At 41.2% G+C, this 12615-nt stretch overlaps 1 protein-coding gene across 1 annotated transcript in view; it reads right to left on the bottom strand.

Moving 5' to 3' along the window:
- Positions 1-12615, bottom strand: part of HYDIN (HYDIN axonemal central pair apparatus protein) — a 433731-nt gene that overhangs the window by 4901 nt on the left and 416215 nt on the right. The window contains exons 82-83 of the mRNA XM_032613277.1: positions 12226-12376; positions 7779-8009 (exon numbers count right to left, since the gene is read on the bottom strand). Coding sequence (XP_032469168.1) covers positions 7779-8009; positions 12226-12376 — 382 coding nt within the window. The remainder of the gene's footprint in view (positions 1-7778; positions 8010-12225; positions 12377-12615) is intronic.

The following is a 12615-nucleotide window of genomic DNA, read 5'->3' as shown; positions in this document are numbered from 1 at the left end:
TATTTATAATAGCATCAAAATATACAAAACCTAGAAATAAATCTAACAAAAGATGAGTAAAGCCTCTACATAGAAAACAAAAAACATTATTGAGAGAAATTAAAGAAGACTTAATGGAGATTTGCTCATGGATTGGAAATCTCAATACTATAAAGATTCGAATTCTCCCCTATGACAGACAGGCTCCAAGATGGCCCCCAGTAACCCCTACTTCCTGGTATTTACACCCTTGTATAGTCTTCTCCCACACTGAACCAGGTTGGTCTATGTGACCACAAGTATGTGGCAGAAGAGGTGGCGTGTCACTTTTGAGATTAAGAGGAAAAGACTGTGGTTTCTGTCTTGTGCATGCTTTCTTCTTTGCTGCCTCACTTTCTTTTATTTTTTTAATTTTTAATATTTTTTGGCTGCGTTGGGTCTTCGTTGCTGCGCGCGGGCTTTCTCTGGTTGCGGCGAGCGGGGGCTACTCTTCGTTGCGGTGTGCGGGCTTCTCATTGTGGTGGCTTCTCTTGCTGCAGAGCACGGGCTCTAGGCATGCAGGCTTCAGTAGTTGTGGTACGTGGGCTCAGTAGTTGTGGCGTGCGGGCTCAGTAGTTGTGGTGCATGGGCCTAGTTGCTCTGTGGCATGTGGGATCTTCCCGGCCCAGGATCAAACCTGGGTCCCCTGCATTGGCAGGCGGATTCTTAACCACTGCGCCACCAGGGAAGTCCCCTCACTTTCTTTTAGATCGTTCACTCTAAGGTACGTGAGCTGCCTCGTTGAAAGCAGCTCGCGGGGGGGAGGCCACATGGTGAGGAACTGAAGACTCCAGCTAACAGCCAGCAAGGAACTAGGACCTTTCCAACAGCCAACCACATGAGTGAGTTTGGAAGCAGATTATCCAGCCCCAGTCAAGCCTAGGGATGCCTAGAGTCCTGGCTGACAACTGACATCCTCATGAAAGCCCCTGAGCCAAAACCACCCGGTTAGGCAGCTGCTCTTAGATTCCTGATCCTCAGAAACTGTGGAGGTAATAAATGTCTGCTGTTTTAAGTTGCTGAGTTTTGGAATAATTTGTTGTGGATCAACAGAAAACTTATACATTCTTTTTTTTTTCCTTCTGCACCATGCAGCTTGTGGGATCTTAATTCCCCGACCAGGGATTGAACCCAGGCCCTTGACAGTGAAAGCGTGGAGTTTTAACCACTGGACCACCAGGGAATACCCCAGAAAACTTATACATTCTTAAAATAATCTATAGACTTAATTTAATCCCAATCAAAATCCCAACAGAGTGTTTTTTTTTTTTAAGGAACTTGACAAGCTGATTTAAATATATATATGGAAATGCAAAGGGCCAAAAATGCAATGCTATTCTTGCCAAGGTACTCTTGAAAAAAAAGAATATAAGAGATTATTAAGCCTTAATATAAAGCTAGAGTGATTGCTTGCTTGGCCATATATCAAACTATACTATAAAACTGTAATAGTTAGGATGCCGTGGTATTGGTACAAGTTCAGAAATTGAGTCATTATTATATTATAGGAAACCTAGAACAGATCCATGCACATATGGACACTTGATTTATTTCACAAATGGCCATGTAAATCAGTGTGGAAAAGACGGTCTTTGTAGTAACACAGTCTGAGATGATTTATATTCACTTGGAGAAAAAGGAAACTTGACTCTTGCCTCACGTCATACATTAAAGCCAGTCAGGTTTTGAGCAAGATGATAGCAGCGGCCGCCGCACAGTCTTCCCTAACCCCCACAAAACACTCGGACGAACCAGCTTAACGGCAACATCTATAACATAACTAAGTGAAAAGGTAAGCTACCAACTCCAAAAGATGGGTGAGTGGGGCTGATTACTCACAGCCATGAGACTAGTGTGAGCAAGCCACTGTCTGGGAGGAGTGGGAGAGACAGCAAAAGAACATCAGTCTGAGAGCCAGAGAATCACCCTAGATTGAGGGTCCCACTCAACCTGGGAAACTTGATGGGACAACTGACAACAGCAGCCTAAGCTGGAAGGATGATCTCAGGCTCTAGTTTATCGCTCACTGCAAACATGTCACAATAAGATTGGGTGACGTGGGGCAGCTTAAAACCAACTTACTTAAACTATCTTCTAAGACAAAACCTTGTGCTGAGAGAAACCTCTGAGAGTAGAATCTATTTGGCTGTGACTGAGACACTTAGGGCAAAGGAAAGATAAAGCTCAGATAAAGGTGGGGAGAAAAAGGAAAAAAAACCCTAAAAAGTACAAAGCTGTATTTTAAAAAATATTTGTGGTAACAACAGAAGAGAGAATCTTAGCTACGTGAAGCTACAAAAGGTATCCAGGGCCACCTTTTCCTTCTAAAAGCATGGAAAAAGTTAGAATGAACAACAGAAAAGGAATAAAAAAGGTGAATGATGAGCAGAATAATATTGCTATAGACAATGAAGACATGCCAGGAAGAGATCACTACAGAACAAAGAGAAAAAGAAAACATAGAACAGATAAGATAAACAGAAAGTACAGATTTGCATGTACACCTGAATACGTCACTATTTACACTCAATATAAATGACGTGAATGCTCAAGTGAAAAGGAAGCCTTGCTAGACTGGGTTAAAAAACCAAATCCATCTCATCTGTACACCGTTTATAAGAGACACGTTTAGATTATACGGATAGAGAAAGATTGAAAGTATGATGATTAAAAAAACCCCACACCATGCATGCTAACCAAAAGAAACCTATATTAATATTAGACAAAATAGATTTTAAGGCAAAAAGTGTTACTACAGACAAGGAAGATCACTTTATAATGAAAAGAGTTTCAAGTCACCAGAAAGATATTATAATTTTTACTTAACTAGTAATATAGCTTCAAAGTATATACATAAAGCAAAACATGACAGAACTACAAAGATAGACAGATACACAATCATAGTAGTATATGTTAATATACTCTCCTAAAACTGATTAAACAAGCAGACAAAACTATCAGTAAGGGTAAAGAAAACTGAACAACAAAACAGCAAATACATTCTTTTCAAAAAGAGATGGAGGATTTTAAAAAAAAGACTATATTGGGCCACAGAGCATGTCTAAAAAAATTCTAGAGTACTGAAATAATACTGAATATATTCTCTGACCACAAAATAATTTTTAAAAGTGGTAACTAGAAAACTCCACATCTTTTTTTTTTTTTTTTTTTTTTTTGCGGTACGTGGGCCTCGCGCTGTTGTGGCCCCTCCCGTTGCGGAGCACAGGCTCCGGACGTGCAGGCTCAGCGGCCATGGCTCACGGGCCCAGCCGCTCCGCGGCATGTGGGATCCCCCCGGACCGGGGCACGAACCCGTGTCCCCTGCATCGGCAGGCGGACTCTCAACCACTGCACCACCAGGGAAGCCCACATCTTTGAAAATTAAGAAACTTCTAATAAACCAGGAGTCAGAAAAGAAGTATTAATAATAGTGAAAATTAGAACACTTTTGAACTTAATGGTAAAAAATACTACATATAAATATAAAAACTTGTATGCTGCAGCTAAAGCAGTACTTAGTGGGAGATTTATAATCTTAAGTGTGTATATTAGAAAATAAAGAAGACTACAAGTTAATTCCCTAAGTGTTTATCTTTGAAATTAGTTAAAGCAACACTAACCCAAAGGAAGCAGAAGGAAGGGAATAACAAAGATAAGAGTGGAAATCAATCAACTAGAAAGCAACCATACAATAGAGCGTAACAACAAAGCCCAAAGATGCTTTTTTGGAAAAAAAAAAAAAAAAAAACAAAACAGTTGAGAAACCTCTAGCAAGGTTGATCAAGAAACAAAGAGAGAAGGCACAATAACCAATATTAGAAATGAAAAGGGGACGTCACATAAAAAAGGTAATAAGATTCGTGCTGTGAGACCTAAAGTTCTTATGAGGTTGTCTAAAATGAAAAAACACGTCAGCCGGGCCTCTGGTAGCTCCCTGTGTGCTAAATGTGTCAGTGACAGGATCAAACATGCTCTCCTTATTGAGGAGAAGAAAATCGTTGAGAAAATATTGAAGGCAAAAGCACAGAGTCAGAAAGCTAAATTAAAAATGAAGCTTTCGGGGCTTCCCCGGTGGTGCAGTGGTTGAGAGTCCGCCTGCCGATGCAGGGGACATGGGTTCGTGCCCCGGTCCAGGAAGATACCACATGCCGTGGAGCGGCTAGGCCCGTGATCCATGGCCACTGAGCCTGCGCTCCGCAACGGGAGAGGCCACAACAGTGAGAGGCCCGTGAACCGCAAAAAAAAAAAAAAAAAAAAAAAAATGAAGCTTTCTTTTGACACTCTCTTCAATAAGTGGTGCTGGGAAAACTGGACAGCTACATGTAAAAGAATGAAATGAGAACACCTCCTAGCACCATACACAAAAATAAACTCAAAATAGATTAAAGACCTAAAAGTAAGGCTGGACACTATAAAACGTCTTAGAGGAAAACACAGGCAGAACACTCTTTGACATAAATCACAGTAAGATCTTTTCTGACCCACCTCCTAGAGTAGTGAAAATAAAAACAAAAATAAACAAATGGGACCTAATTAAACTTAAAAGCTTTTGCACAGCAAAGGAAACCATAAAACGAGAAGACAACCCTTAGAATGGGAGAAAATATTTGCAAGCAAAGCAAATGACAAGGGATCAATCTCCAAAATATACCAACAGCTCATGCAGCTCAATATCAAGAAAAACAAACAGCTCAATCGAAGAATGGGTGGAAGACCTAAATAGACATTTCTCCAAAGAAGACATACAGATGGCCAACAAACACACAAAAAGATGCTCAGCATCACTAATTATTAGAGAACTCCAAATCACAACTACAATGAGGTATGACCTCACGCCAGTCAGAATGGCTATTATCAAACACTCTACAAACAATAAATGCTGGAGATGGTGTGGAGAAAAGGGAACCCTCTTGCTCTGTTGGTGGGGATGTCAATTGATACAGCCACTATGGAGAACAGTATGGAGGTTCCTTAAAAAGCTAAAAATAGAGCTACCATATGATCCAGCAATCCCACTACTGGGCATATACCTTGAGAAAACCATTCAAAAAGACACATGCACCCCAATGTGCACTGCAGCTCTATTAACAATAGCCAGGACATGGAAGCAACCTAAATGTCCATCAACAGAAGAATGGATAAAGAAGACGTGGTACATATATACAATTGAATATTACTCAGCCATAAAAAGGAACGGAATTGTGCAACTTGCAGAGAAATGGATGGACCTAGAGAATGAGTGAAGTAAGTCAGAAAGAGGAAAACAAATATCATATAATATCACTTATTTGTGGAATCTGTGGAACACCTCCTAGCACCATACACAAAAATAACTCAAAATAGATTAAAGACCTAAAAGTAAGGCTGGACACTATAAAACGTCTTAGAGGAAAACATAGGCAGAACACTCTTTGACATAAATCACAGTAAGATCTTTTCTGACCCACCTCCTAGAGTAGTGAAAATAAAAACAAAAATAAACAAATGGGACCTAATTAAACTTAAAAGCTTTTGCACAGCAAAGGAAACCACTATGGAGAACAGTATGGAGAACGTCGACAATGATGCACTTGGCCAAAAAGGGCGTATGCGTTTTTTCCTGAAAAATGATACAGATGAACTTATTTGCAAAGCAGAAATAGAGACACAGATGTAGAAAACGGATGTATGGATACCGGGGGTGGGATGAATTGGGAGACTGGGATTGACATATATACACTACTATGTATACAACAGATAATTAATGAGAACCTACGGTATAGCACAGGGAACTCTGCTTGATGCTCTGTGGTGACCTAAATGGGAAGGAAATCCAAAAAAGAGGGGATATACGTATATGTATAGCTAATTCACTTTACTGTACAGCAGAAACTAACACAACATTGTAAAGCAACTATACTCCAATAAAAATTAATTTTAAAAAATGAGGGTTTTTTCAGTACCAAAAAAAAATCAAAAAACAAAAAAAAAGGTAATAAGAGGATAGTAACAATGTTATACCAATATTTTCAGTATATCAATGGAATGGAAGTGCTCTTATTACTGACTCAAGAAGAAACAGAACATCTAAATAGTCCAATAACCCACTGAAAGAATTAAATCAGTAGTAGACGATCTTCCCACAAAGAAAACACCAATTCTCAGTGGCTTCACCAGTGAGTTCAAAGAAGACATAATTTCAATCTTTTATAAACTCTTTCACAGAATTGAGAAAGTGAGAAAATTAGCAAAGGTGACACCCAAACTGAACAAAGAGTATGAGGAAGGAAAACTGTGGTCCATTCTCGTTCATGAGCACAGAGGCAAATCTCCTACACAGACTATTACCCAACTAAAATCAATCTGTATGTAAAAAGGGAGTTATCAGTTTATGAGGAGTCTATCAGATTGGTAAACTTTAAAAAATTCTGACAATACCAAGGGCTGGTGAACTCGCATTGCTGACTGGCAGTTATCTACTGATTGGCAGTTAGAGGCAGGCACATCCTATGACCCAGGGATTCCACTCCCGGGTGTACACTGTGCAGAAATACAGGCACATGTGCATCAAGAGGGCGCTTGTGCAAAAAGAACCGTAGCAGCATTTTCCACGATAGCCAAATGTTGAAACCAACACAAATGTCTGGCCATAGTAGGATGGATATCTAAATTGTGGTCTAGTCATTTAGGATAGTCTACAGCGGCGAGGATGAATGAACCTCAGCTGTGGGCAATGGCATGGAGGACCGTCACAATTCACAACTCTGAGCGAAAGAAATAAAACATTACAGAATGTATTTAGTATGATTTCTTTTGCATAAAGTTCAAAAATAGGCAAAACTAAACTATATTGCTTAAAAGCAAGACACGATCATTACAAAATAAGGATAGTGGCAACTTTTAGGAGTGAGGGAGAGAGGGGTGTCTGGGGAAGTGGCAAGTTTTAATTTCTTGGCCTGGGTATTGGTTTAACAGATATTTATTTCATAATTTTTTGTTTAAACAAACATGTTTGCATGCATATACATGTTTATATGTACACATACATATATGTATATGTATGTTTTATATACTTTTCTGTATAGTTCACAGTGAAAAATATAAAAATAAAATAAAGGGCATGGAGACCCTCTCTGAAGAACAAAACAGATAACTAGATTCTGAAAGTGAAGGAAGAGACAGAGTGGGAGTGCAGGGAACAGGCCTGGTGGGCTGAAGTTGGGGAAACAGAAGAGATCTTGATGGAATCCGGACAGTGAGAGTTTGGAGTCACAAACTGATGAAAAGAGCATTTATCTTCCCACCAGGTCATAACTCCGGGCCATGTCTGCCCAACCACTGTCAAAGCCTTCTTGTGCCACCTCCCTGAAGCGGTCTGCGCATAAACAAGCACATAGACAAATGTGTGTGCTGTACACTTGATACACTATTATGTGCCCCTTGCTGTCCTTTTCACCACATATATTCTATGTGACTTATGTAATTAGGAAAAACAAGAAGAATATTTTAAATTTGAGTAAGGCAAACAAACACATAATAGAGACAAGTCCCTTTTACATGCCTGAGCCAAAGCTCTATGTGGCCCTGGTTTATGTGAGGACTTGGGCAGCAGAGGAAAGGAGAGAACAGGAGTGTTGTCGACCAGTCGATCATCCCCTGCCCTCCCGACCACCGCCAAGGCTGGCCCAACTAAGGGATGCAGAACGTGGATCCAGAGGCCCCTGGGCAGAGCCTCCAGCACGGATATGGGGGCAGGGAGCCCCTGGCAGGCAGGGCCATACCTCAGAGTTGGCCGGCACCACAAACTGGGAGGGCAGGCTGATGTCGGGCACCCTGCATTCCGTGGAGAAGGTCACCGAGTAGGGCAGGGGGTTCTCCACCTTGATGGAGGCCGACGTGCTCTGCCGGACAGGGCTCACCATCTCGATGGTTTTGATGATGCCTGAAGGGAGGACCTTGAAACTCACCATGTAGTATAGGAACTCGTTGGTCACATCGTTTCGGAAGATCACCTGGGTTCACAGAGAGAGTGGGAGGAAGTGGGGCAGAGCAGAGGGGTTAGCCCAGGGTCCTCCGCCGTCTACACGATCCTTCTCCCTGTTCGCAGTGCGTGGACGCATGAAGCACAGGGACCAGGCTGACACAGGCCCTCCCAGCCCCTGTGAACCCTGCCAGCCAGCCCTTCTCTTCAGGTATTCCGCTCTGGCTTCTCCCAGGTGAGAGAGCATGAAGGAGCCTGGGTTGCTTTAGGAGAGGCTAGAGCTGAAGATGGTGTCCCCAGTGGGGACAGCTGAGTGGCCCTGGAGAACAAGCAAGACCCCAAGAGGTTCATTTTGTGGTGGGCTTCACTCCAATTCCTGCCGCTGCTGGAATAGTTAATAATATTAATGATAACAATAATGATAATGATAGCATCTAACACTTGATTACTGTGTACTGGGCACTGGAAGTACTTATTTAATTCATACAGCTTGTAGGCAACATGACTATTCCCCTCACCGGTTTTTCTAAACATGAGCAAACGGGCTTAGCAAGTTATTATCTTGTCACCTGCAGAGTAGTATCAGAACCAGCATTTGAACCCAGGTTGGCCTGACTCCAGAGCTCACACTTGTAACTGCAGTGCGTTGTCCCCTCACCCCTGTGTCTGACCTGTTGATAAGCTGCTCCCCTTTTTCATTTCTTTCCCTGGATGACTGATGATGTTGAGCATTTTCTCGTGCGCTTCTTGGTCATTCACATATTTACTTCTGTGACGTAGAGTCTACTCTGGTTTCTTGCTTTTTTTAATACCTTGAGTTGTTTATCTTATTACAGTAGGTGGTAATAGTTCTTTACATACCTGCCTTTTTACTTTCAATCTCTTCCTGTCTTTAAATTGAGAGTGCTCTGATACCCTCTGTATTTTAATCGGAGTGCTTAGTCTTTTACCTTTAAAGCAATCATTTATGTGTTTGGGTTGAAGTCAGCCCTTTTGCTATTTCTTTTCCATTTGTCTCTTATTTTTTCATTCCTTGCTTGCTACTTTCCTGCCTTCTTTTGGATCAATGTGTAATCTTTTGTAATATATTTCATTTCCTCTACTGGCTTCTTACCTATCTTTTTAGATAATAGATTTTTAGTAGTTGCTCTAGAGCTGACAACACAGCAGTCAGGAAATTGTCCCAAGCCAGAGAGGACAATCACAGGACTCACTGCATAGGTTTCTCTTCTCTCTGATGGACTGCAGTATTGAGCTGCCTGTTGTCCGATGCCTAAGAAGAGTCACCTCAGATGTTTTGTCCAGTTTTACGGTTGTTCATGGTGAGGGTCTAGTTACTCCAACGTAACCGGAAGCAAAAGTATTTTTGACTTTTAAAACACTTTTAGGTTGTTGTTGTTCATTTCAGTATATACGTTACTGTAAAGAGATCCTGTGATCTGGGTTTGTTGTCATTTTTACCCAAAATTTTACTTGTATTTTATTTATTTTTTAAAAAATAAATTTATTTATTTCTTTATTTTATATTTTTGGCTGCGTTGGGTCTTCATTGCTGTGCATGGGCTTTCTCTAGTTGCGGCGAGCCGGGGCTACTCTTCGTTGTGGTGCACAGGCTTCTTATTGCAGTGGCTTCTCTTGTTGCAGAGCACGGCCTCTAGGCGCACAGACTCTAGAGCGCAGGCTCAGTAGTTGTGGCGCATGGGCTTAGTCGCTCCGCGGCATGTGGGATCTTCCCGGACCAGGGATCGATCCCGTGTCCTCTGCATTGGCAGGGAGATTTTTAACCACTGCGCCACCAGGGAAGTCCCTTCACTTGTATGTTAATAAATATATTTACTGGTATTTTTCTGTTCATACCTACAGTTTACACATAGCTCTAATTCTCTCCCTACCCTTCTCTATGAATGAGAAACTCTCTTATCTCCCCATTTGCTTCCAAATGAAAGAAAATTCTTTTCATTGCCTTATTTTATCCCTCCCCTTGCTATTTCCTATATTGAGGTCATATGAAATATTAATTTCAGATTTCTTTTCAACAATTACTTTCAACAATTATCAATTTAATTTTGATTCTTTGTTCATTGTATCCTTGTAGTTTCCTCTTGGATTCATTTACAAGAGGAATCATTTTGCTAATTAGAATTAATGTTTCATATTTTCCACTGTATCTGTTAACGTAAACATAAATTGTGTACAAGTTATAAAAAGAAAAAAAGAAAATTTTTAAATTTTGTAGCACGTCTTTCAGATAGGGATTGTGTATATGGGTTGGTTACTTTGAGTCTTTGCATGTTTAAAAGTGTCTTTATTGTGCTCTCATGATAGTCTCGTCTGGAAAAGTCTCGTCTGGATAGTCTCGTCTCGAAATTGAAAGTCACTCTAAACAGTTTGAATAGATTACCCTATTGCTTTTGGTATTCAGTGTTGCCATGAGAAATCTGATGTTATTGTGAATATTACTTCCATCTATTTTCTCTAGAATTATTTAGGACTTTCTCTTTTATCCCAGTTTTCTGAAATTTTGTTCTCATGTACTTAGATGTGGGTCTGTTTTTCATTCACCTTGGTTGGCAACTTGGTGGGTTCCTTCAATTAGAAGACTCAGACTTTGTCAAATAGCTCTGGACATTTTTTTCTTCAATTATTTCATAGAGTATTTTCTTCCTTTTATTATCTTGTTTTTCTGTTTCGGGAGCTCCTATTAGATGGGTATTAGAACCTCTCGATATATATTTTATGTCTCATATTTCCTTTCAGCTTTATTGAGGTACAATTCACATGCTATACAATTCACCCATTTAAAGTGTACAATTTAGTGCTGTTTTACTACATTCATAAAGTGATCCAACCATCCCCACACTCAATTTTAGAACATTTTCACCACCCCCAAAAGAAGCCCTGTCCCCAGTAACAATCATTCCCACTTCCCCCTAATCCATCCCTTATAGTCCTACGCACCACTAGGCTACTTTCTGTTCCTATAGATTTGCCTATTCTGGACATTTCATTTAAACAAAATCATATAATATGTGGCCATTTGTGACTGACTTTGTTCACTTAGCATAATGTTTTCAGCGTTCCTTTCAGTGTTAGCATGAATCAGTACTTTGTTCCCATTACTTTTTATTGCCAAATAATATTCCATTGTATTTATCCATTCACTAGTTGATGGAAATTTAGGTTGTTTCCAGTTTTTGGCTTTTATGAATAATGCTGCTATGAACATTTATGTACAGGTTTTTGTGTGGACGTATGTTTTCACCTATTTTGGGTATAAATTGCTGAATTCTACGGTAACTCTATGTTTATCCATTTGAGGAACTGCCTGACTGTCTTCTAAGGCAGCGGCACTATTTACACGCCCCTCAGCACTGCGTGAAGGATTCATGTTCTGCACACCCTTGCCAGTACTTGTTATTATTTCCTTTTATTCTTGCCGTTTCTTTGTGCTCACATGCTACTTTTTCACTTTAAAATCTTTCCCTAGGCGGTTCCATCCTCCATCTTGGCTTCAAGTACTACCTGTAAGCGGGTAATTCCTCTATAATGCTCTTCAGCCCTGACCTCTCGGCGAGCCACTGATCCATATGCTCCTTGTCTTTACAGCACTTAGGCCATTTTATAATTGTGCATTCACAGTGCAATTATTTGATGAATGTCCATCTCCCTCCACTGGACTGTGTGTTCCAGGAGAACAGAGACTGTGCCTGTTTTTGATCATCGCTGCATTACCAGCACATAGTGTATAGCATATGGCACATGTGCTCGAGAGCTGCTTGTTCAATTGACGAATGAATTAGGACAAATAGCTCACGTGTGAAAGACCCTGAGGAGTCTCAGGGTCGATGGCTCTAAGCGGAATCGTGGCTCTGATGTGACTAGCTGTGTCAAGGGCTCCGCACGACGCTGGACACTCTATAAACCCTCAGAAAAGGGATCTTTTGTTATTATTTTTGTGGTCTGGTGTTTGCTGGTCCACCGTTACCTACTGCTTAAAGATTTTCACGATTCTGCCACCTTGAAGGCTTGGAATGGACCTACACGTTGGCTGGCTAGCCCTGCAATCTGGTCTCATCTTGAAGAGTCTGGGAATCCTGAACGCCTTTGCCTGGTCCCTCTGAATGGTCAGCCTAACAGGATAACGCTAGGCTGGCTGTGAGAGGGCATCTTCACTCCCAACACAGGGATCAGCAGCCTCAGGGTCAAATCTCCGGGGTCCCAGGGCAGTGCCCTTAACATGTGGATACCTTTGCTGTGTACAGTCCCTCCTTGTGGGAAAAGAAGTTCAGCTTGTAGTCTTTCTTGGAGGCAGACAGCACATCAATGTAATCAAGGCCCTTTAAGGTGACACTCAGGTCGGGCTTCTCCGGTTTCAACATTTCCACAGTGACCCGGAATCTGGGGGAGCACAGGGGTGCAAGAAGAGAGGACAGACAAAATGAGACAGTTTGCCCAAAGGAAAGAAGGCAAGGTGCCATCTCCACTCTTGATATCATGGAAAGCACACGGGTCCAGGGTTCTAGTCTTCACTCTGTCACTAACAATAACAGTAACTACCATTTACTAACCGCCTATTTTGTGCCAGAACTGAGTCGGTGCACCACGCGTGTTACATTACAGGCTTTTAGTCCTCACAG

The sequence above is a fragment of the Phocoena sinus genome, chromosome 19 (genome assembly GCF_008692025.1).
Source record: "Phocoena sinus isolate mPhoSin1 chromosome 19, mPhoSin1.pri, whole genome shotgun sequence".
NCBI classification, from domain to species: domain Eukaryota; kingdom Metazoa; phylum Chordata; class Mammalia; order Artiodactyla; family Phocoenidae; genus Phocoena; species Phocoena sinus.
This window is presented reverse-complemented; position numbering and strand designations above follow the sequence as displayed.